The sequence below is a fragment of the Lactuca sativa genome, chromosome 3 (assembly GCF_002870075.4).
Source record: "Lactuca sativa cultivar Salinas chromosome 3, Lsat_Salinas_v11, whole genome shotgun sequence".
Taxonomy (NCBI): Eukaryota; Viridiplantae; Streptophyta; class Magnoliopsida; order Asterales; family Asteraceae; genus Lactuca; species Lactuca sativa.
In genome coordinates, this window is record NC_056625.2 from 110,714,157 (window position 1) to 110,733,897 (window position 19,741).

General features: G+C 33.5%; 1 protein-coding gene across 1 annotated transcript; it reads left to right on the plus strand.

Annotated features, from left to right (window-relative positions):
- Window positions 1-5,409: 5,409 nt before the first annotated feature.
- LOC111889182 (abscisic acid 8'-hydroxylase 1) lies at window positions 5,410-8,519 on the plus strand. Its single transcript, XM_023885324.3, has 9 exons — window positions 5,410-5,708; window positions 6,147-6,471; window positions 6,559-6,708; window positions 7,200-7,454; window positions 7,533-7,619; window positions 7,690-7,768; window positions 7,850-7,956; window positions 8,085-8,203; window positions 8,293-8,519. The coding sequence occupies exons 1-9, from the start codon at window positions 5,473-5,475 to the stop codon at window positions 8,396-8,398; spliced, it is 1,464 nt and encodes a 487-aa protein (XP_023741092.1). The 5' UTR covers window positions 5,410-5,472; the 3' UTR covers window positions 8,399-8,519.
- Window positions 8,520-19,741: the final 11,222 nt, after the last annotated feature.

Sequence of the window (19,741 nt, forward strand, 5' to 3'; positions counted from 1 at the left end):
AGTTGTTTTGGGTGATTTGTGACACCACTTGACGCATCCACACTATTGGTGCTAGGCTCGTAAACTCCAAGCTACTCACTACAAAGAAAAGGTATGTACTTCTATCTATAATTATTGTTATTCATGTACCTAGGATTGCATGCTATATATGTTAAGGCTTTGGAAATCATTTTACATGTATAATAGAGAAACCATAGTTCCAAAGCTTCTAGGGTTGTATGTGCACCTTAAGGTTGTTAGGATGCTCAAAACTCAACAGCTAATTCGTTTGTTGTTGCCAATATCCGTTGTTACGTTGATTCGTTTTCGTTGTTGATTTATTGTCCGATTGATTGCTTCCGCTGGTTTCTTATTCCTTTCATTCTAAAATTGTTATACAATTATTGTGGTTATTTATTCGCTACCAACATGACTGGAAAGGATGATTCCCTTCAGTCAATCAGTACTCATCTAGATGGAAAGAATTATACGTATTGAAGTTACGTTATGAAGAACTTCCTTCGTGGGAAGAATATACGTGGCTATGTCACTGGGACTAAAGCCAAACCCTCAGTGCCTCAAACTGAGAATTTTGATTTGTTGCTTGATGATTGGGAGACTGATAACTCCAAGGTTATTAATTGGATTAATAACTTTGTTACTCAGTCCATTGGTATGCAGTTGGCTAAGTATGACACATCAAAGGAAGTTTGGAATCACTTGGAGAGATTGTATACTCAGTCAAATTTTGCTAAACAATACTGGTTAGAATATGATATTTGTGCCCTTCAACAGAATGACCAGAGTATTCAAGATTTTTATGCTGCTATGTCTGATCTGTGGGATCCATTGGCTCTTACTGAATCTAAAGAGTTAAAAGATTTTGAGCCTTACATTGCTAGGAGGGAAGAACAACTCTTGGTCCAGTTCTTGATGGCCATGCGTTTTGAATTTGAAGGTCTACGTGGAACAATTCTTCATCGCTCTCTTCTTCCCTCAGTTGATTCTCTTGTCCATGAATTAATTGTAGAAGAGATTCGTATCAAGTCTCATGCAGACAAAGGGTTTAAAGCAACCTCTATTCCTACTCCTGCTCCTGCTGTGCTTGCTGTCTCCTCTAATTAGTCCCGACAAACTCCAAGGGTTGCTTATGATGAGTGTACATTCTAGAAACAGAAGAATCATTGGAAAGCTCGTTGTCCATTATTAGTCAAGAAGGGTAAATCTGGTCAACCTCAGTCGGGACAACAAAATAGGTATGGTCAATAGAAGTTTCACCCACGTTCATCTAGTACTCCTCCATGGACCCCTCGTCCTCCAAAGTTTGTTGTTGCTGCTATCTCACCAGTTGATACATATTCTGTTGGAAACACGACCCCATCTGCATTGGATCCCAAGGTGTTCGAGAGCTTCAGACAATATTTGGCTTCTAATCCCACTACCATGTCTGTATCTATGTCTCACTCTGGTCCTACTTCATTTGGTACATCAGGTATTCCCTCATCTTTGTGGATTTTAGATTCTGGTGCAACCCATCATATGACCCCTCATTTTTCATCATTTACTTCTTTGTCGCACATGTCATCTATTTCTGTTAAATCTGCTAGTGATACGTCTATGCTAGTTGAGGGTGTTGGGCCTGTCTCTATTTCTCATATCACTCTCCCTGATGTTTATTAAATTCCCGAACTTAATTTGAATCTTGCCTTAGTCAGTTAGTTATGTAAGTCTGGTAAATGGGTGTTCTTTTCTAATTCTGTCTGTGTTATACAGGATCAACACATCCAGAAGGTGAATGAGATTGGCCGTAGGGTGAGGGAACTGTATTTCTTGGAGGTTCTCAAAGTGTCTGCTATTGCTGCCTCCAACATTGATTTATATTCTTTCCGTTTGAGTCCTTTGTCGTCTAAGTTTTATCTTTGGCTTTCTCGTTTAGGACATGAGTCTGTATCGCGTTAGACATTTTAGCATGTAGTGGTGTTTTGGGTCATTTAGACACTTGTGATATTTCTGGTTGTAAACTGGAAAAATTCTCTGCTTTACCTTTCAATAAAAGTATGTCTTATTCTACTGCTCTTTTGACATTATTCATTCTGATGTATGGGGTCATGCACCAGTATCGACAAAGGGTAGGTCAACCTATTATGTATCTTTTATAGATGATTATACTCGATATACATGGGTTTATCTTATGAAACACATATATGATTTCTTTGATATTTACAGTAATTTTAGAGCTCTTGTTAAAACTCAACATTCGGCTGTGATTAAGTGCTTCAGGTGTGACTTAGGGGGTGAATATGCCTCTAATAATTTTACTCATTTACTTGCTTCTGATGGTACCATACACCATACCTTGTGTACTGACACACCTCAGCAAAATGGTGTGGCAGAACGAAAACATTGTCATATTTTCGACACTGCCCGTTCATTGCTCTTGTCTGCGCAGGTTCCTAGTGCCTTTTGGGGAGAATTAGTCCTAGCTGATGTTTATGTGATTAATCGTATCCCAACTTCATTGAATTCAGAAATGTCTCCTTTTAAGAAGCTATATGGTCATCTACCAGACTATTCTTCCTTACGAATTTTTGGATGTACTTGTTTTGTTCTCCGTCCTCATGTTGAGAGGAACAAGTTGGGGCCGAAATCTACTATTTGTGTTTTTTGGGGTATGGTATTGGACAGAAAGGATACCGTTGCTATGATCCTGTGACTCAGAAGTTATATGTTTCCCGACATGTCACTTTTTTGGAGCATTTTCCTTTCTACTCAATTCCTGCTCCAGCCCACAATGTAATGAAGTATGATCTTCTGCATATTGATCCTTTTAATGAAGAGATAGAGGCTCGAGATCAATCTACGCCACCTGATCCTTCAGCTCATGATACATCCACCTCTTCATAGAGTTCCTCAACTCCCCCTATTCCTGAGCCTTCTCCTCCGATCGTTGAATTGAGGATCCACCTCCACCACCACCCCTTAGGAGATCTACTCATCCTGTCAAGTCCACCAAGCTTCCATATTTTACTTACTCTACATATTCAGGACCATTTGCTTCATTTATAACAACTATCCATCACCTGTCTGAACCTAAATCATATAGAGAAGCTGTTTTAGATCCTCTTTGGCAGAATGTTATGGCTGATAAACTCACTGCTCTTCATCAGGCTCATACAAGGGATTTGGTTTCGCTTCCTCCTAGGAAACATACGATAGGTTGTCATTGGGTGTACAAGATAAAAACAAAAGTTTATGGGTATGTTGAGCGGTATAAGGCCAGACTTGTAGCAAAAGGGTATTCTCAACAGTATGGTTTTGAGTACGAGGAAACATTTTCCCCAGTTGCAAAGATGACGACAGTCCGTACTATGATTGCAGTTGCATCCGTTCGACAGTGGAAGATTTTTCAAATAGATGTCAATAATGCTTTTTTGAATGGTGATCTCCATGAAGAGGTTTATATGACTCCTCCCCCAGGAATTCAGCACTGGCCGGTTGAGGTTTGTTGGCTTCGCAAAGCTTTGTATGGTCTCAAGCAAGCCCCTCGTGCTTGGTTTGAGAAATTCTCCACAGTGATTACCTCTGTTGGATTTGTCTAGAGTAATCACGATTTTTTTTTTGTTTATTAGATGCTTGAGTGCAGGACGGATTCATCAGTCCTTCTATGTGGATGACATGATTATTACAGGTGATGACCACAGTGGTATTGAGTCTTTGAAGCACGATCTAGCTCATCAATTTGCTATGAAGGATTTAGGCTTGCTGCGTTATTTCTTGGGTATTGTGGTAGCTCAGTCTAAGAAAGGGTATCTTCTTTCTCAAGCTAAATATATATCTGACTTGTTTACACGGCGAGCCTCTCTGACAATCGGACTGTTAATACTCCCCTTGAAACCAATGCACGCTACTCTCCTACTGATGGTGTTCCTTTGTCCGATTCGAACCTTTATCGCACTTTTGTGGGAAGTTTGGTCTGTCTTACAGTTACTCGTCCAGATATTGCCCATGTTATTCATGTTGTCAGTCAGTTTGTTACTATCCCTACCTCTGTTCATTGGGGAACTGTTCTCCGTATTCTGAGATATCTTCGTGGCACTCAGTTTCCGATCCTCTTGTCTCCCTCGACGTCTTCTCTTGAGTTACGTGCATATAGTGATGCTGATTAGGATGGTGATCGCCATGATCGTAAGTCCACCACTGGATTTTGCGTATTTCTTGGAGAGTCTCTCATTTTGTGGAAGACTAAGAAACAGACGTTGTCTCTAGATCTTCCACGGAGGCTGAATATCGTGCTATGACTGTAACTACATGTGAGATTATCTGGTTACGGTGGCTACTTGCGGATATTGGAGTTCATATTTCTTCATCTACTCCCTTGCATTATGATAACAATAGTACGATACAAATTGCAAAGAATTATGTTTTTCATGAGCGGACGAAGCACATTAAGATTAATTGTCATTTTACCCGTTATCACCTGTAGCCCGGGACCATATCGCTTCCGTTTGTTTCATCAACCTTGCAGATTGCGGATATGTTTACGAAGGCTCTATCGGCTTTTTGGTTTCGGTTCTTATGTGACAAACTCTCAATGCTTACTGTTGCGGCATTGCGAGTTTGAGGGGAGATGTTAGCCTATATATTATTAGCCCACTTGCTTATGGGCCCTTTAGTCTTTAGCCCATTAGGGTTTTGTCTAGCTAGTATTTATATCCGCTTTCTTCTTTGTAGTCTTTATGTTTTTCATTGAGAACCCTTCTATTTTTTCTTTATTATAATCATATGGCAATGTTATCAGATACTAAACTTTCTTGTAAACCCGAAACAAAAGGCTCTAATATATATACTAAACTTTCTTGTAAACCGGAAACAAAAGGCTCTAATATATATAGCTTAGAGAAAAAGGAAATCACTAGAAATCTTGCAAATAAAAAAGAGAAACTAAACAATCTAGATAACTAGACTTTATGTCTATTTCTGTTGAGTCTTCATTGATTTTCTTGAGTCTTTGAATCACTCTTCAATATATTCATACACAAAAAATTTTAGTGTTGAATGTAGTATTAAATGAGAATGGCGTTTATATATATATATATATATATATATATATATATATATATATATATATATATATATATATATATATATATATATATATATATATATATATATATATATATATATATATATATATATATCAAATAACCTTTCAAATATTAGTATAAAATCACATGGAATCTTTAATATTTAGTGTCCTTTTATTAATTCTAAGATGCCTAGTTCAGTAATTTTGTCTTATTCATATTAGTTTAAATTAGACAATTCTTGGGAGGAATTATAATAATATCATAGATACAGTAAACAATGTAATTAAAACAACACAATACATCATACTCACCTAATACACCATCTATATAAGACATCTCCTAGAACATTTGTTTTTATGTACTTACTCTTTCTAAATCTTACTATCATTGTGTTATTCTGAAGAAGATGATGATTTTGCAAGTGGAGGAGGTTTACTTACTCTTAAAGAACAACTACGACATAATCTTTGCTGTTCTGCTTTCTGGATTGGTCACAAGTTTTGTCACCAAGAAACTAAGGAAGTCAACGGAAGCCATCCCTGGACGCCTTGGTCTTCCACTGGTTGGCGAAACATTTTCCTTTCTTTCGGCTATTAATAGTACCAAAGGCTGCTATGATTTTGTTCGTCTTCGTAGACTTCGGTAATCATTTTCTCATGACATGTACTTGTTAATTTCATGCTATTCTTCCTCCACCTAAGCAACATGCCAACTTAGAGAACAGTCGACTTGATCCTGAAAACATCTATTCAACAAGAACTAAGTGATTAATCTAACCATGGTGTTAGTTATATGCTTTTGAAACGATCATTATTATATCCCCAGAAGAATACCAATATACTTGGGAAAAAGTCATGGATTTTGACCAGAAATAATACAGCCAATTGAGCATGATGATGTCACAGTTGAAAGACATGATGAATAACTGTTTTTTCTTGCAAATATCATGCTTAGTTTGGTATTTTACAAGCATAATAGTTGTTATTTTCATGATGGATTCGTTAACATGGGTTTTCTACCTAGCTAGTAGTTAAGTTGACTGATCTTTAATTACTTGAAATGATGGAAATGTGTATGAAGGTATGGGAAATGGTTCAAGACAAGACTGTTTGGGAAAGTCCATGTATTTGTTCCAAGTGTTGTGGGAGCAAAAACAATTTTGACAAACGACTTTCAGTTGTTTAACAAAGGCTACATTAAATCAATGGCGGATGCCGTTGGAAAGAAAAGCTTACTTTCTGTTCCAGTCGATAGTCATAAAAGAATCAGACGCCTTCTTTCTACTCCTTTCTCCATGGATTCCTTGTCTGTATTTGTTAAGAAGTTCGATGAGTTGCTTTCCACAAGATTCAAGAAGTTGGCTGAAAATGGCAAAAGCTTTGTAGTTCTTGATTTCAGCATGAAGGTAATCATCGCACTTAGTTTAATTTTCCCAATAAACAAGAAGTTTAATTAATTTTGTGCTCTTTTTTATTACAATCGTATCATTCAGATAGCATTCGATGCAATGTGTGGCATGCTGATGAGTGTCACAGACGAATCTTTGCTGGAAAAAATCGAAAGAGACTGCACAGCCATTTCTAACGCCATGCTTTCATTTCCAGTCATGATTCCTGGTACTAGATATTACAAAGGCATGAAGGTAGACCTTGTGAATTTATACTATTTTTTTTAGAGTAAATTACACGAATGGTCCCTATGGTTTTGTGTAACTTGCGTAATTGGTCCCTAACTTATTTTTTTAACTCAGAAGGTCCCTGTTGTTTATTTTTGTTACGAGCTTGGTCCCTACCGTTTGTTTTTGTTACGTGTTTGGTCCTTATGTTAGCTAAAACTATTATTATTTAAATATGAAAAAATGTTAGGGTAAGTAAGGTAATGTGAGGCGGTGAGGTTGAAGGTGTGTTTATTTAAATAAATTAATAAAATCAAGGGCAAAATAGTCTTTTTAGGTAAGATAGGGACCAAGCGTGTAACAAAAACAAACAATAGGGACCTTCCGAGTTAAAAAAATAAGTTAGGGACCAAACACGCAAATTACGCTAAACCATAGGTACCATTCGTGTAATTTACTCTTTTTTTTAATCAAACATCATTGATATCTTCTAAGTGAGAAATATATTGATCATACAGGCACGTGAAAGGCTCATGAAACTTTTTGAAGAAATGATTAGCAGCAGACGTAGTAGCAAAGAGCCTCATGAAGACTTCTTGCAATCCATGTTAGAAAGAGATTCGTTTCCTGATGATGATGAAAAGCTTGATGATTCAGAGATTATGGATAACATGTTAACATTGATAATAGCTGGACAAACCACCACAGCAGCTGCAATGATGTGGAGCGTAAAGTTCTTAGATGAGAACAAAGATGTCCAAAATATGTTAAGAGTATGTCGTCTTAAACAATTTATGTCATCAAAATCGATATTTGGTATACAAAAATGTTCATTTTTAGTGATATTACAGGAAGAACAGTTGATTATACTAAGGAATAAACCAAAAGGAGCTTTACTTTCTCAAGAGGATCTTAACAAGATGTCTTACTGCTCAAAGGTTACAAGCGTGTGTTATTTGCTTTTTCTCTTCATACCGATCCATCTATGGCTAATTTAATAATTTTCAGGTTGTGAAAGAGACGTTGAGAATGTCGAATGTGTTGCTTTGGTTTCCTCGTGTTGCGCTTGATGATTGCAAAATTCAGGGTAAGTGTTAATCCGTTTTGTTGATATATAGCTAGAAAGGAATATCTCATGCAATGCTAAATCTTGATTCTTTTAGTTCAGATTTTGAGATAAAGAAAGGATGGCATGTCAATATTGACGCTACTCACATACATTATGATCCGGCTTTGTATAAGGATCCATTGAAGTTCAATCCATCAAGATTTGATGTATCAAATTACCCATTTAATTTCTTCTTTTTAATCAAACTATGTACAAATGTTCATCCAAGAAGAACCAACTTATAAAGCTAAGATGATGAAATTTACGTGACTAATTGACTTTTAATGTTTTTTAGGAAATACCGAAGCCATATAGCTATATACCTTTTGGATCAGGGCCAAGGACATGCTTGGGGATCAACATGGCAAAAGTGACAATGCTAGTATTCTTGCACAGGCTAACAAGTGGATACAAGTTAGTTCATGATTTTTTTTTTTTCTCGTGCATTGAATTTCTTTAGCTGTTTGTTATATATGCTAATGTTTTCATCCTATTCCCTGAAGGTGGACTGTGGATGATCAAGATCTTAGCCTAGAAAAGAAATCACACATTCCTAGATTGAAGAGCGGAGTTCCGATTACATTAACTGTGTTAAAAGATGAGAGCTGAAAAATCGTGATGTTGAAGGTCACTGTAGCACCTCACGTGTGGTGGGTTATAAGAAATTTATTTGCGTGTTGTATCCTTTTTGATTAGTTATATCCCGTTCTATAAAATGAAAGTATATAGACATTGTGTATATCTGTAATGTCATTTTATGGTAGTGTTCATTTATAACACTAGCTAATGGGCCGAGGTAATGATGTTATCCTTGCACAACAAATAGGGATAATGACTTGAAAGGGTAACGAACTTTCGACTTTTATCACATTTAGTCACTAAACTTTTTTTCGTTATCTATTTGCCATTGAACTATTGAAACTGTTCACATTTTACCCTTATGACCGGCTGTTGCCGGTCATAAGGGTAAAATGTGAACAGTTTCAATAGTTCAATGGCAAATAGATAACGAAAAAAAGTTTAGTGACTAAATATGAACAAAATCGAAAGTTCGTTTCCCTCTAAAAAGTTCAATGACTAAATGTGAACAAACTTTCTCTTGTATTATGTTTTAGCAAATTATTTATTTTTGTTAAATTGTAGCAACATTTGTTGATGAAGAAATCTATGAAATAAAAAAAAACAGAACCCTGAAAATATATTTAAAAAAAAAACAAAAAACCAAAACTGAAATAAAAAACCAATGGTTTGACATTTTCCAAAATAAAAAATCAAAATTTCCAAGCTGATTTTGGTTTTACAAAAAAATGAACCATTCTCACTGATGTGAATTATGACCATTAGTTTGGCATGCGGAATTTGTGACATCCCATGAATATGTAGTTACAACATCGTCTAAACTCGTAATTCATAGTAAGGGGTTAGAGTATCATCGCATGAATACGTAGTTACAACATTGCCTGAACTCGTAATTCATCACCTACAGGTTATGGGCCTGCTAGTGTTTCTACTGAGTTGTCTAGAATAGTCTGTGTTCGCCATCTATACTCTGATAGATGACTACATCGCCACATTGTCGGTTAAGGTTATGGTATCTCCTTTTATCCTACATCACATATTCATCATCATCGATTTACCTAATTATCATCATCTTTCTATCATCTCCTATCTCTCATCATTTTATTTCATCACACACCAACTATTTCATCTACCCATGTTTCATCCACAACATATTTGTAGATATAAAATAAATATACCATTTAAATCTTTTAAAACATGTATAAAATCGTTCATCCAACATAGACAGCAAGTATTCAAATAATATGCACACATAGCACGTAATTTATATAAAATACTTCATATCTATGTGTAAGATGAAAATAACTATATATACCATAAAAATCTCATAAATGCTTCCTAACTTCGAACCCCAAGGTTTACTCTACTAAAGCTTCATATTCTCGGCTCTCTGGACCTAGAAGGGTCCAGATCCATCACACCAAAAAGCTCAAGATAGCTCTTCCTTTCACTCTACACACTCAAGCTCGCTAGGGTTCTCATTTATGGGAAAGGTAGTCGCAATTGAAGGTCATAAGTGCCTTTAAATATGGCTCGGGCCCAAAGATTTAGGGTTTCTGCCAACAATGCGGACTCGTCGAGTCGCCTCACCGACTCGTCGAGTCCATTCATTAATCCGAGTCATCAGTCGCGACCTTACTCGACGACTTGAGGCGTCAACTCGACGAGTCTCTTTTCTTAACTCAAAAGAAAAGTACTTAAATTATGATACCTGGAAATCCGGATATTACATTTTGTTTTTTTATTTCATAGATTTCTTCATCAACAAATGTTGCTACAATTAAACAAAAATAAATAATTTGCTAAAACATAATACAATAGGAAGTTTGTTCACATTTAGTCATTGAACTTTTTAGAGGGAAACGAACTTTCGATTTTGTTCACATTTAGTCACTAAACTTTTTTTCGTTGTCTATTTGCCACTAAACTATTGAAACTGTTCACATTTTACCCTTATGACCGGTAACAGCTGGTCATAAGGGTAAAATATGAACAGTTTCAATAGTTCAATGGCAAATAGATAACGAAAAAAAGTTTAGTGACTAAATGTGACAAAAGTCGAAAGTTTGTTACCCTTTCAAGTCATTATCCCCAACAAATAAAATGACATTTATAAAAAGTGTTACTAAAAACCAAAAAAATAAACCTAAAGACCCTCAAACATTAGCAGCACAAAAAGAATGTCACAAAAAAAATGTCACCAAAAGTGTTCGCACTAAAGGCCTTTAGTAGCATTTTTTGCTTGTATGGCTCAGCCTTATTGGGTTTTTAATGCGCTTTTCGATCATGCTACTAAATTTAGTCGCACTATTTTTATGACATTATTTAACTACTAAAATAAATCTTATTTTTCATATTTTTAATGTTATTTTTTTCATAAAATATTTATATTAATAAATTAGGTCTGATTTATTTCCAAATAGAATATAAATTATATAAGACGATTAAGATAACAAATAGAAACAAAATATCATTAACTAAATTCGAAATCTTCAAAACTATATTCTCAATATGGATAGTTACAACACAAACGTCTTCAAAAAAGTTTAATAAGTCTAAATGTTTTGTTACTACTCAAAACACAATAATATCGATGTAATTACTTGTTGGAAAAGAAATATGAAACTTGATTGACCTTAAACTTTTTATAATTGCTTTTCTTGTTTATTAAACTTACAAACAATTGCCTATACATAATACATCATATAAAAACATATAGAAATATCACCAATAATCATGAATTTTTATCAATGTTGTAAAAATCGTTCGGCGTTAGCTAATCAGTAGACTGGGGTTAAGGGATTAATCGGCTAGGCGGAGATTAATCGGAGACCATTAATTGCTAATTTGTTAGATTTTAAAAAATTAAATATGACTAATATCATATAAAAGTTCATAAATGTCACTAATATCATAACAAAATAGGTTAATATGATAAATACAACAATAATCATACCTCAAATAGTTTTTATTGAGATATAAATTCTTCAAAGTGTTAAAATTTCATCGGGTTTTACTGTTTCAGTCATTGTGTATGCATTGATTAATCGTTAGGTGCTCTCTAATCAGTCGAGTAGCGCCTAGGGATTAATCGGGACCTAATCGGTATTTTTACAACACTGCTTTTTATATATAAAAAAAAAGCTCATATATTGTTAGTTTTGTATGGGAATAACATTACACTATAAAAAGTAATTATTTACATCTAAATAAATGGTTCATGTGGTCGCTCTAATCCAAAACAATTACAGAAATGGTCCCTATTGTAGCAAACTCTTTAAGAAATAGTCCATGTGACAGTTAACTATTATAGAAATGGTCCCTATGATAGTATAACAGTTGCAAAAATGGTCCTTCTAAAAATTTACGATTATAAAAATGGTTCTTATGATAGTATATTGTTACATGAAAGGTCCATATGACAGTAAACTGGTACAGAAATGGTCCTTGTGACAGTTAACTGTTACAAAAATGGTTTTTGTAATAGTAAATTGTCACATGGACCATTTTTGTCACACTTTACTGTCATATGGACCTTTTTCTATAACAGTTAGCTATCACAAGAACAATTCTGTAACAGTTTTCTTCACCATGGACTATTTATGTAATTTTTTGGTACATGGACCATTTATGTAACTATAACAATAAACACAATACAAAACCATAAGGAGGATTCGACAAAATCTACTTATATGTGTGATGAAGTTGATTTCAGTGGTCATCATCTTTGTTTTTTACAAAATCTTATACAAAATAAATCCACATGTTTACTATATCCCTATTTATAAGATTGCTCATGTGAAAAACCACCAATAAGCAAAAAAAAAAAAAAAAAAGCCATGGGAAAACTAAAATGTACGCAGGTATCATAACCAAATAGCATAGGGAAAAAACCAATTAAGACTCCAAAAACCCTAAGAAACAACGAAGATACCAAAATCATTTAAATTGAGGATAATTACTAAGATATTATGTATTTACTTGAACAAACCGAAGGATGATTATAGAGTAGAAGTCAAAAATTGTTGGTGGTTGTGGTGGTGGCCTAAATCAGTGGAAGTTAGTCTCTTACCGAGGAAGGTGACCGTAAACAGTGAATACACGACAACACGAGGGATCGAGGTCGGTGATTAACTGATCGGGAGAGGAAGATGGGAAGATGATCGATGTATGTCTAGCATTTCAATGTGCAGCTGAGAAAAGTGAAAAAGAAAGAGTGTTAGTAGAAATGTAAAACCTTAACAACCCCCAAATCCTATTTTCTTATTCGATCGAATGGTAACTTCCCATACGCCCTTACCTGCATCTGCATTTTTATCTTTGCCTCTTTTTCTTTGAGTATTAATCGAAATCTCAATTTCATCACATCTATTAACCTGTTATTTTGTATCTAAGCTCTCATCGTCTGACTCCTCTTTTGTCGATTTCCCATTTGGTTTGTAGAAAAAATCAAAATCGCCCAACTATTTCTCTTCTTCTCCACAAATTTGAAGTAATTTTTATTTCTATTTTGTTAAAATTGTATGGTTTGTGCTTTTTGCAAATATTGTTTTCTTTTCATATCATCATGTAACTCTTTTTTTTTTTTATCAAATGTTCAATAAATATTGACTAATTGCTTATTTTATCAAATGGTCAGTGAACTAGTTTTTATTATGCTCGATGTGTAATTTTTGATAATATTATAAAGGAACTCTTTTTAGTTCTTTAATGTCTATAGAAATTTAATTATGAGAAATTAAGTATCCTCCTACTATTTCTTCCTACAAATCCTCCTACCCAATTGAATTATGACATGTGTACCATTTAATGCTCATTTAATGATATTTTAATACATTAATATGACATATGTCATCATTTAATTGGGTAGGAGGATTTGTAGGAACAAAAGTAGGAGGATATTTAATTTATCTTTAATTATTGATTGAATCTGATACTTGTTGAAGGAATGCATAAATTTACATGCGGGGAAAAGATTTCAATGATATAACTTCTCAATGAAAATATGTATAGAGTGCTGATGTAGAATTTTCTTCATTAGGTCATCTTCAATTCATTGAACTCAAATCCGTTCAATGAATTATCAGATGCGCATTTCATTCACTTTATAATTTTACCCATTAAACTCAATACAATTTAATGGATTGTCATATAATTTATGTGTGTGTGTGTGTGAGGAGATAGAGAGTAGAGAGTTCATTGACGATTGAAATCCCCATTCTATTAAGTGTCATGTCATTAACCCACAATGTTGATTTTAAGTTTAATAAGATTAAACTTCCCATTCAACTCCTTATTAAATCACCAATGGAGATGACTTTATGTCCAGGACTAGATGTACTTTTATTCCAAGATATTCATAAATTTTAGTCTAAGTGGATGAAATTGATGTAGAGTTTTGCAATATCTGATTTCCAATACAACTCTATTTCTGATTTCCAATTCAAATCTATTTTTGATTTTCGATTTTCTTTTTGTTTTCTTGTTGTTAAGAACATTACATGAACACTAGATACTAAGATGCAAGCAGAGTCAGTTTGTGTATGTTGGTTATATAAGGACTATATGCACTACAAGAAAAACGTGCAATACCGGCGACGCCATTAGCGGCAACTCCACCATTAGCGGTGACAAATAAAGGCGACAAATGTATTTGTCGCTGCTAAAGGTGGAGTTGCCGCTAATAGCCTCGCCGGTAAAGGTGGTACATAACAATCTGCGTCTTCTCCCAGGAAGTAACTCCATCCGTTGATCATATCACCCAATCTAATGGTTGCCGATCCATTACTTCTTAGACACCATTACCGCCAACACAAACAGCGACGATTTTGTCGCCGGTAAACGCAGTTATGTTTTGAATGTTACATGTGTATAATATGGAGTATTTTGGGGGAGCTCACTGAGCTTTGTGCTTACGTTTTCAGTTTATGTTTAAGGTACTTCCAACTCGAAAGGGAGGACCCAACTTGATAGCACCGTATCCGTCCATGTTTTCGACGTTATGTGATTTTAGGATTTTATACTATGATGTTATTTCACTACGATACACTTTCAGTTGTTTTGACATGATTATTGGATGATTTGAAATGAATTTAAAATGAATTTAAAATGAAAATTTTTTTCTTAAATTTTTTAGATGTTACATTCTCTTTCTATTTTATTATACTATCAAGTTTTATAGTTTTCTTTTGAGCTTTAATTTCAAAAACTCATAATTCTTTAGTTTAATGCAACTAGGAGTGTTCGTTTGGATGGATCGGTTTGATCCGATCCAATCAAGTGAATCCAAATTGATTACGGTTTTCAAAACATGGATCCGAATAATCCAAACTATATTCAAATCCGATCCGATCTGATCCGATTACAATTCGGTTGGATCGGTTTTTATAATTCGGTTTTCAAAAACCAAAATATTTTAAAACAATATATAATTATAATATTATCCAACTTTACACAATAACGTAAACAAATTATTTAGTTGTGATATTAAATTTATAAACAACTACTAAGAAGATATATTATATTTAATATTTTATAGATAGAAAACTTTTGAGAGAAAATGTATACTAATGTTTTTTTTATCGGATGAAACGTTTTGAACTTATTTGAAAAAATAAATTACAAAATTAATAAATAACTATAGATATATATTATAATAAATAAATAATAAATATTTATTCGGTTTTTTTGGACTATTTGGTTCTTACTTTATAAACCAAAACCAATCCGAAATCCAAAATAATAATTCGGTTTTGTTGAAAACTAATCCAAAAATCCGAATATCTGAACCAAATAGTCCAATCCAAATTGTCCAATTGGACAATTCGGTTTTATCCAATTAGTGAACAACCTTAAATGCAACTAATAACAGATTACATTCTTTTATTATCAACAAATAGTAACTTACTTTCAGTTTTATCTATTACTTGCATGCTACTTCCATACACATACGCACATACATTTATCATTTCTATCATTCTTCTTCTTTCCTACTTTGCACTAAATAACATCAAAATATATATATATATATATATATATATATATATATATATATATATATATATATATATATATATATATATATATATATATATATATATATATATTTCTTTTATGATTTGTTGAAAGGGCAATGAACTTTATTTATTTTTTGTGACTTGGATTAGATGAAAGAAATATCAATGTACTTTCATTTTTGGTTTTGGGTTATAATTGCATATTATTTTCTTCCTCTTATTGCATTTTACTTTGGAAAGTCTCCAAAAATAACATTTTCATCCGAATACAAAGCTAAGTTTTTAAAAAATAGAATTTATTTTTATTATTTAGCAACCGTGCAGAGTACCGGTTTAAAGTTAATTATTTTATATGATGCACACATACATTATGCTTTGCAAGCTTCTAACACCATGTCGACCACAATACAGCCTACAGCCTCATTGCAAACGTGTAGAAAAATTATGGTTGACAAATATATGAATGTGTCCAAAATTCCAGTCAGATTTCTCGGTGTTTCTCAAGTGTCGTGCAGATGAGATGGTGATTGGATGGAGTATGGTTTTGACCATATTAGGCAAAAGAAGTGATGATCCTTGAACTCTTAGCCATGGCTCTCAATGATATGGTTTATGAGGCAGAGGTAAATCTTCCATTCTTAGGTCTTAATCGATGATTTTAGAACCTGTTCATTTTTAGCATAAGTGACCGGCCACGTGATGAGTTAATTATACTTCAATAATAAATAATTTATACGGACCACATTTTCTTAAAAATATTTGAAAACAACAAAGTATTTATACAACACTAAACGGTAGCAGGAAGCTACAAACTTATTGTTCAAATTGTTTCACAAATTGCAAATTCAAATATGGTTTTTTTTTTTTTTTTTTTTTTTTTTTTTACTCTTCTGAAATGTAGTTCGAACTTGTTGTTTTTTCATGTGGTTTGAGTTTTGAAATTATTTATGAGTTTCACGCTAGTTTTCATGTTATATATAATATATCTATTAAAATGATTTTTATGTAGCTTTTTAAAAATCTTCCACAACTCAAAGAATTGCACCACCACAAGTAACCCCCCCGCCAGTATTTGTGACACCAAAGAGTCGTTTGTTGATTCGTCGCTAATTTTCCAATGGTCGCCACTAAAGATGCGTCACCGTTGATTCTCTCCGTTGCCACTAAAGGTGTCGCCGCTGTTTATATGTTTTTCTATTCATACCAATACAAATATACATACATAATACACATTCAAAATGCACATATACATACGAAAATACATACACATACATAATAAACATACATATACATAAAAATACATATATACATAGAATTGCACATACAAAAACACATATACATACATAAAATACATTTAAAATACACATACATACAAATGCACATACAAATACACATCCATATCTACAAACACAAAATACACATATAAATACACATCTACAAAATACACATATATCTCAAATGCTAGAAATTTAGTAGGGAGAAGAGAAAAGGAGAAAAATGGAAAAGAAAGGGGGTGAAATTGCGAAGTTTTCTGAGAAATTCAGATGAGGTCGACGATGGTGAGTAGAGAGAAGAAGGGAAAAAAAGATCGAGAAAGAAAGTTAGAACAAAGAGGGATTTTTTGTCAACGGCCTTTAGCGGCGACTCGTACTCATTGGCAACCACACATGGGAGGGAAAACAACATGAGATTTTCTATGTCGTTGGATCATCGCTTGAATCGACGGATGTGATTGAAATGACACGGATCACCAAATAAGCCTTTAGCGGCGACAGATACTCCTTAGTGGCGACACACCAGAGGGAAAACAACACGGAATTTCTTATGTACTCCTATTCGTTTGATAATCTTTTAAATCGACGGATGAGATTGAAAAGACGCGTATCGCCAACAAAAGCCTTTAGTAGCAACATCATTAGCGGCGGTGGATACTTTTAGCGGTGACAAAAACACATTTTTATTTGTCGCCGCTAAAAGTCCGCTGCTAAAAGTGTCGCTGGTATCGTTGGTTATTCATGTAGTGATAATACATATATAAAATACACACACATACATATATATATATATATATATATATATATATATATATATATATATATATATATATATATATATATATATATAGAATACACATTCAAATTACATATATACATACAAATGAACATACATAAACACATATACATACATAAAATTCACTCAAGACACACACACACACACACACACACACACATATATATATATATATAAATATAGATCCGGTAAGAAAATTTTTTTGGTAGAAAGGTAAGAAATTTTTTTTCGGCTTATTTTTTTGGCGAACAAAACAAATAAATCATTAGATGAATCAATAATAATATGATTCACAAAAAAAAGATCCCGAAAAAACATTTCGATGATTCATTTTTACGATGATTTTGTTGATATTCATTAAAATTGTCCTAAAAGTGAATTTTTTTCTTGATTTACCAAAAAATGAATCATGAAAGTGTTTTTTCCGGATTTTTTTTCGTATGAATCATCTTACTTTTGAATCATCTAATGATTCATTTTATTTTTTTCCTAATAAAATATGTATATAAAAAATTTCTTACATTCCTATCAAAATTTTCCTTCTTATTTGATCTTGAGTATATATATATATATATATATATATATATATATATATATATATATATATATATATATATATATATATATATATATATATATATATATATATATGAATGCACATATAAATACATATCACCATCTACAAACACAAAATACACATACAAATACACATCTAAAAAATCTTAAAATTATCAACATTTCTTCAAGAACAGTGGTGGTGGCGGTATATTCTGGCGAGAACGGTGGGGGATCTCAAAATTCCGACAACCAACACAAATTTAGTAAGGAGAAAAGAAAATGAAAAAAATGGAGAGTAAAGAGGGGTGAAATATCAAAGATTTCGGTGAAATTTCAATGAGGTCCACGGTGGTGAGCAGAGAGAAGAAGGGAAAACAGAGAAGATTGGGAAAGAAACTGAGGACAACAGGATTTTGTTGTCAATGCTTTTTAACGGTGACGAGCAGCCTTTAACGACGACACAGCGGAAAGAAAACAATATTGGGTTTCCTACGAGGTTGGATCATCGCTTAAATCGACGGATGAGGTTCAAATGACGTGGATTGCCTGGATAAGCCTTTATAGACGACAGACAGCCTTTAGTGGCGACACACCGAAGGGAAAACAACACGGGGCTTGCTACGTCATCCTAGTCGTTGGATCATCACTTAAATCAACAGTTGCTTAAAATGACGCAGATCGTCAACATAAGTCTTTTGCAGCGACGCATTTAGGGGCGCTTTTAGCGACGACAAAAAACTCGTTTGTTGTCTCTGCTATAAGTGTCCGTCGCTGCTAAAGGTGTAGCTGCTATTACCTGTTATTCTTGTAGTGTGATTCAAGGAAATAAATAGGTTTTCAATTAACGTATTGAATAAAACATATATGTTTGAAAACCTTTACAAATTATTTTTAAAGTTTATACTTATTCCAATTACAAATGTCCTCGGCTAGTGAGCCAACAAATAGTTATCTTCTCATTTATCTTTTTTCCTATAAACTTGTTACAAAGAATATATAACAAGCAAGCTATTACAACGTCCTCATTTGTAATATAGTAAAACTGGTTGTAAAAAATGAGGGAATACAAATCTCCAGCCGACATAGAACTGTCAGTCTCATACGGGAAACAATATTTTTGTAATGATTACATAAAAATTTGAAATCATTTTTTGATACATTAGGATTAGGATGCCAACCACCAAAATTAAACATGATGATCAGATAGAATTCCTCTCGACCGAAATATATCAAGTGGTAGGCAATCAAAATGTATAACCGCTCCACAGATAGTAGTTGAGCATCCGGTCTAACCTTCTTATGCAACATCGGCAATAAAGAAGCAATAGGTCATTTGATAGGAACTTCGGTGTCTTGTGGAATAACTTCGGTGTTCTATCGGTTAAACGGTCTATGATAGCTTTTACCTTATCGACATTGGCCTTAGCATTCCTTGACCCATGGCAAGATTGCTAATCATGCTATATTAACATATAATGGTTACAAATGAGCAACCAAATAAAAACATCAAAATTTTATAAGGAAATTTAACTAGATTTAAAAAATATTTAAAATTTCACAGGTAACTATACATTTTAGTAGTTGAACATCTACGAAAATCTAGAAAACTTTATGTTTTAGCAAATGTTCATGTGCTAAAATGTACAATTACCTTCTAAAACATACTACCAAATACTACTTGTTCTAATTTGCGGGCTGAAAACTAAAAAAACATAGATAGAAAAAACAA

What these genes read in the sequence shown, in the direction of transcription:
- LOC111889182 (XM_023885324.3), top strand. Translation starts at nt 5,473, where the DNA reads ATGATGATTTTGCAAGTGGAGGAGGTTTACTTACTCTTAAAGAACAAC. An exon ending in GTTCGTCTTCGTAGACTTCG is followed by an intron (nt 5,709 to 6,146) that starts GTAATCATTTTC and finishes ATGTGTATGAAG; the next exon opens with GTATGGGAAATGGTTCAAGA. An exon ending in AGATGTCTTACTGCTCAAAG is followed by an intron (nt 7,620 to 7,689) that starts GTTACAAGCGTG and finishes AATAATTTTCAG; the next exon opens with GTTGTGAAAGAGACGTTGAG.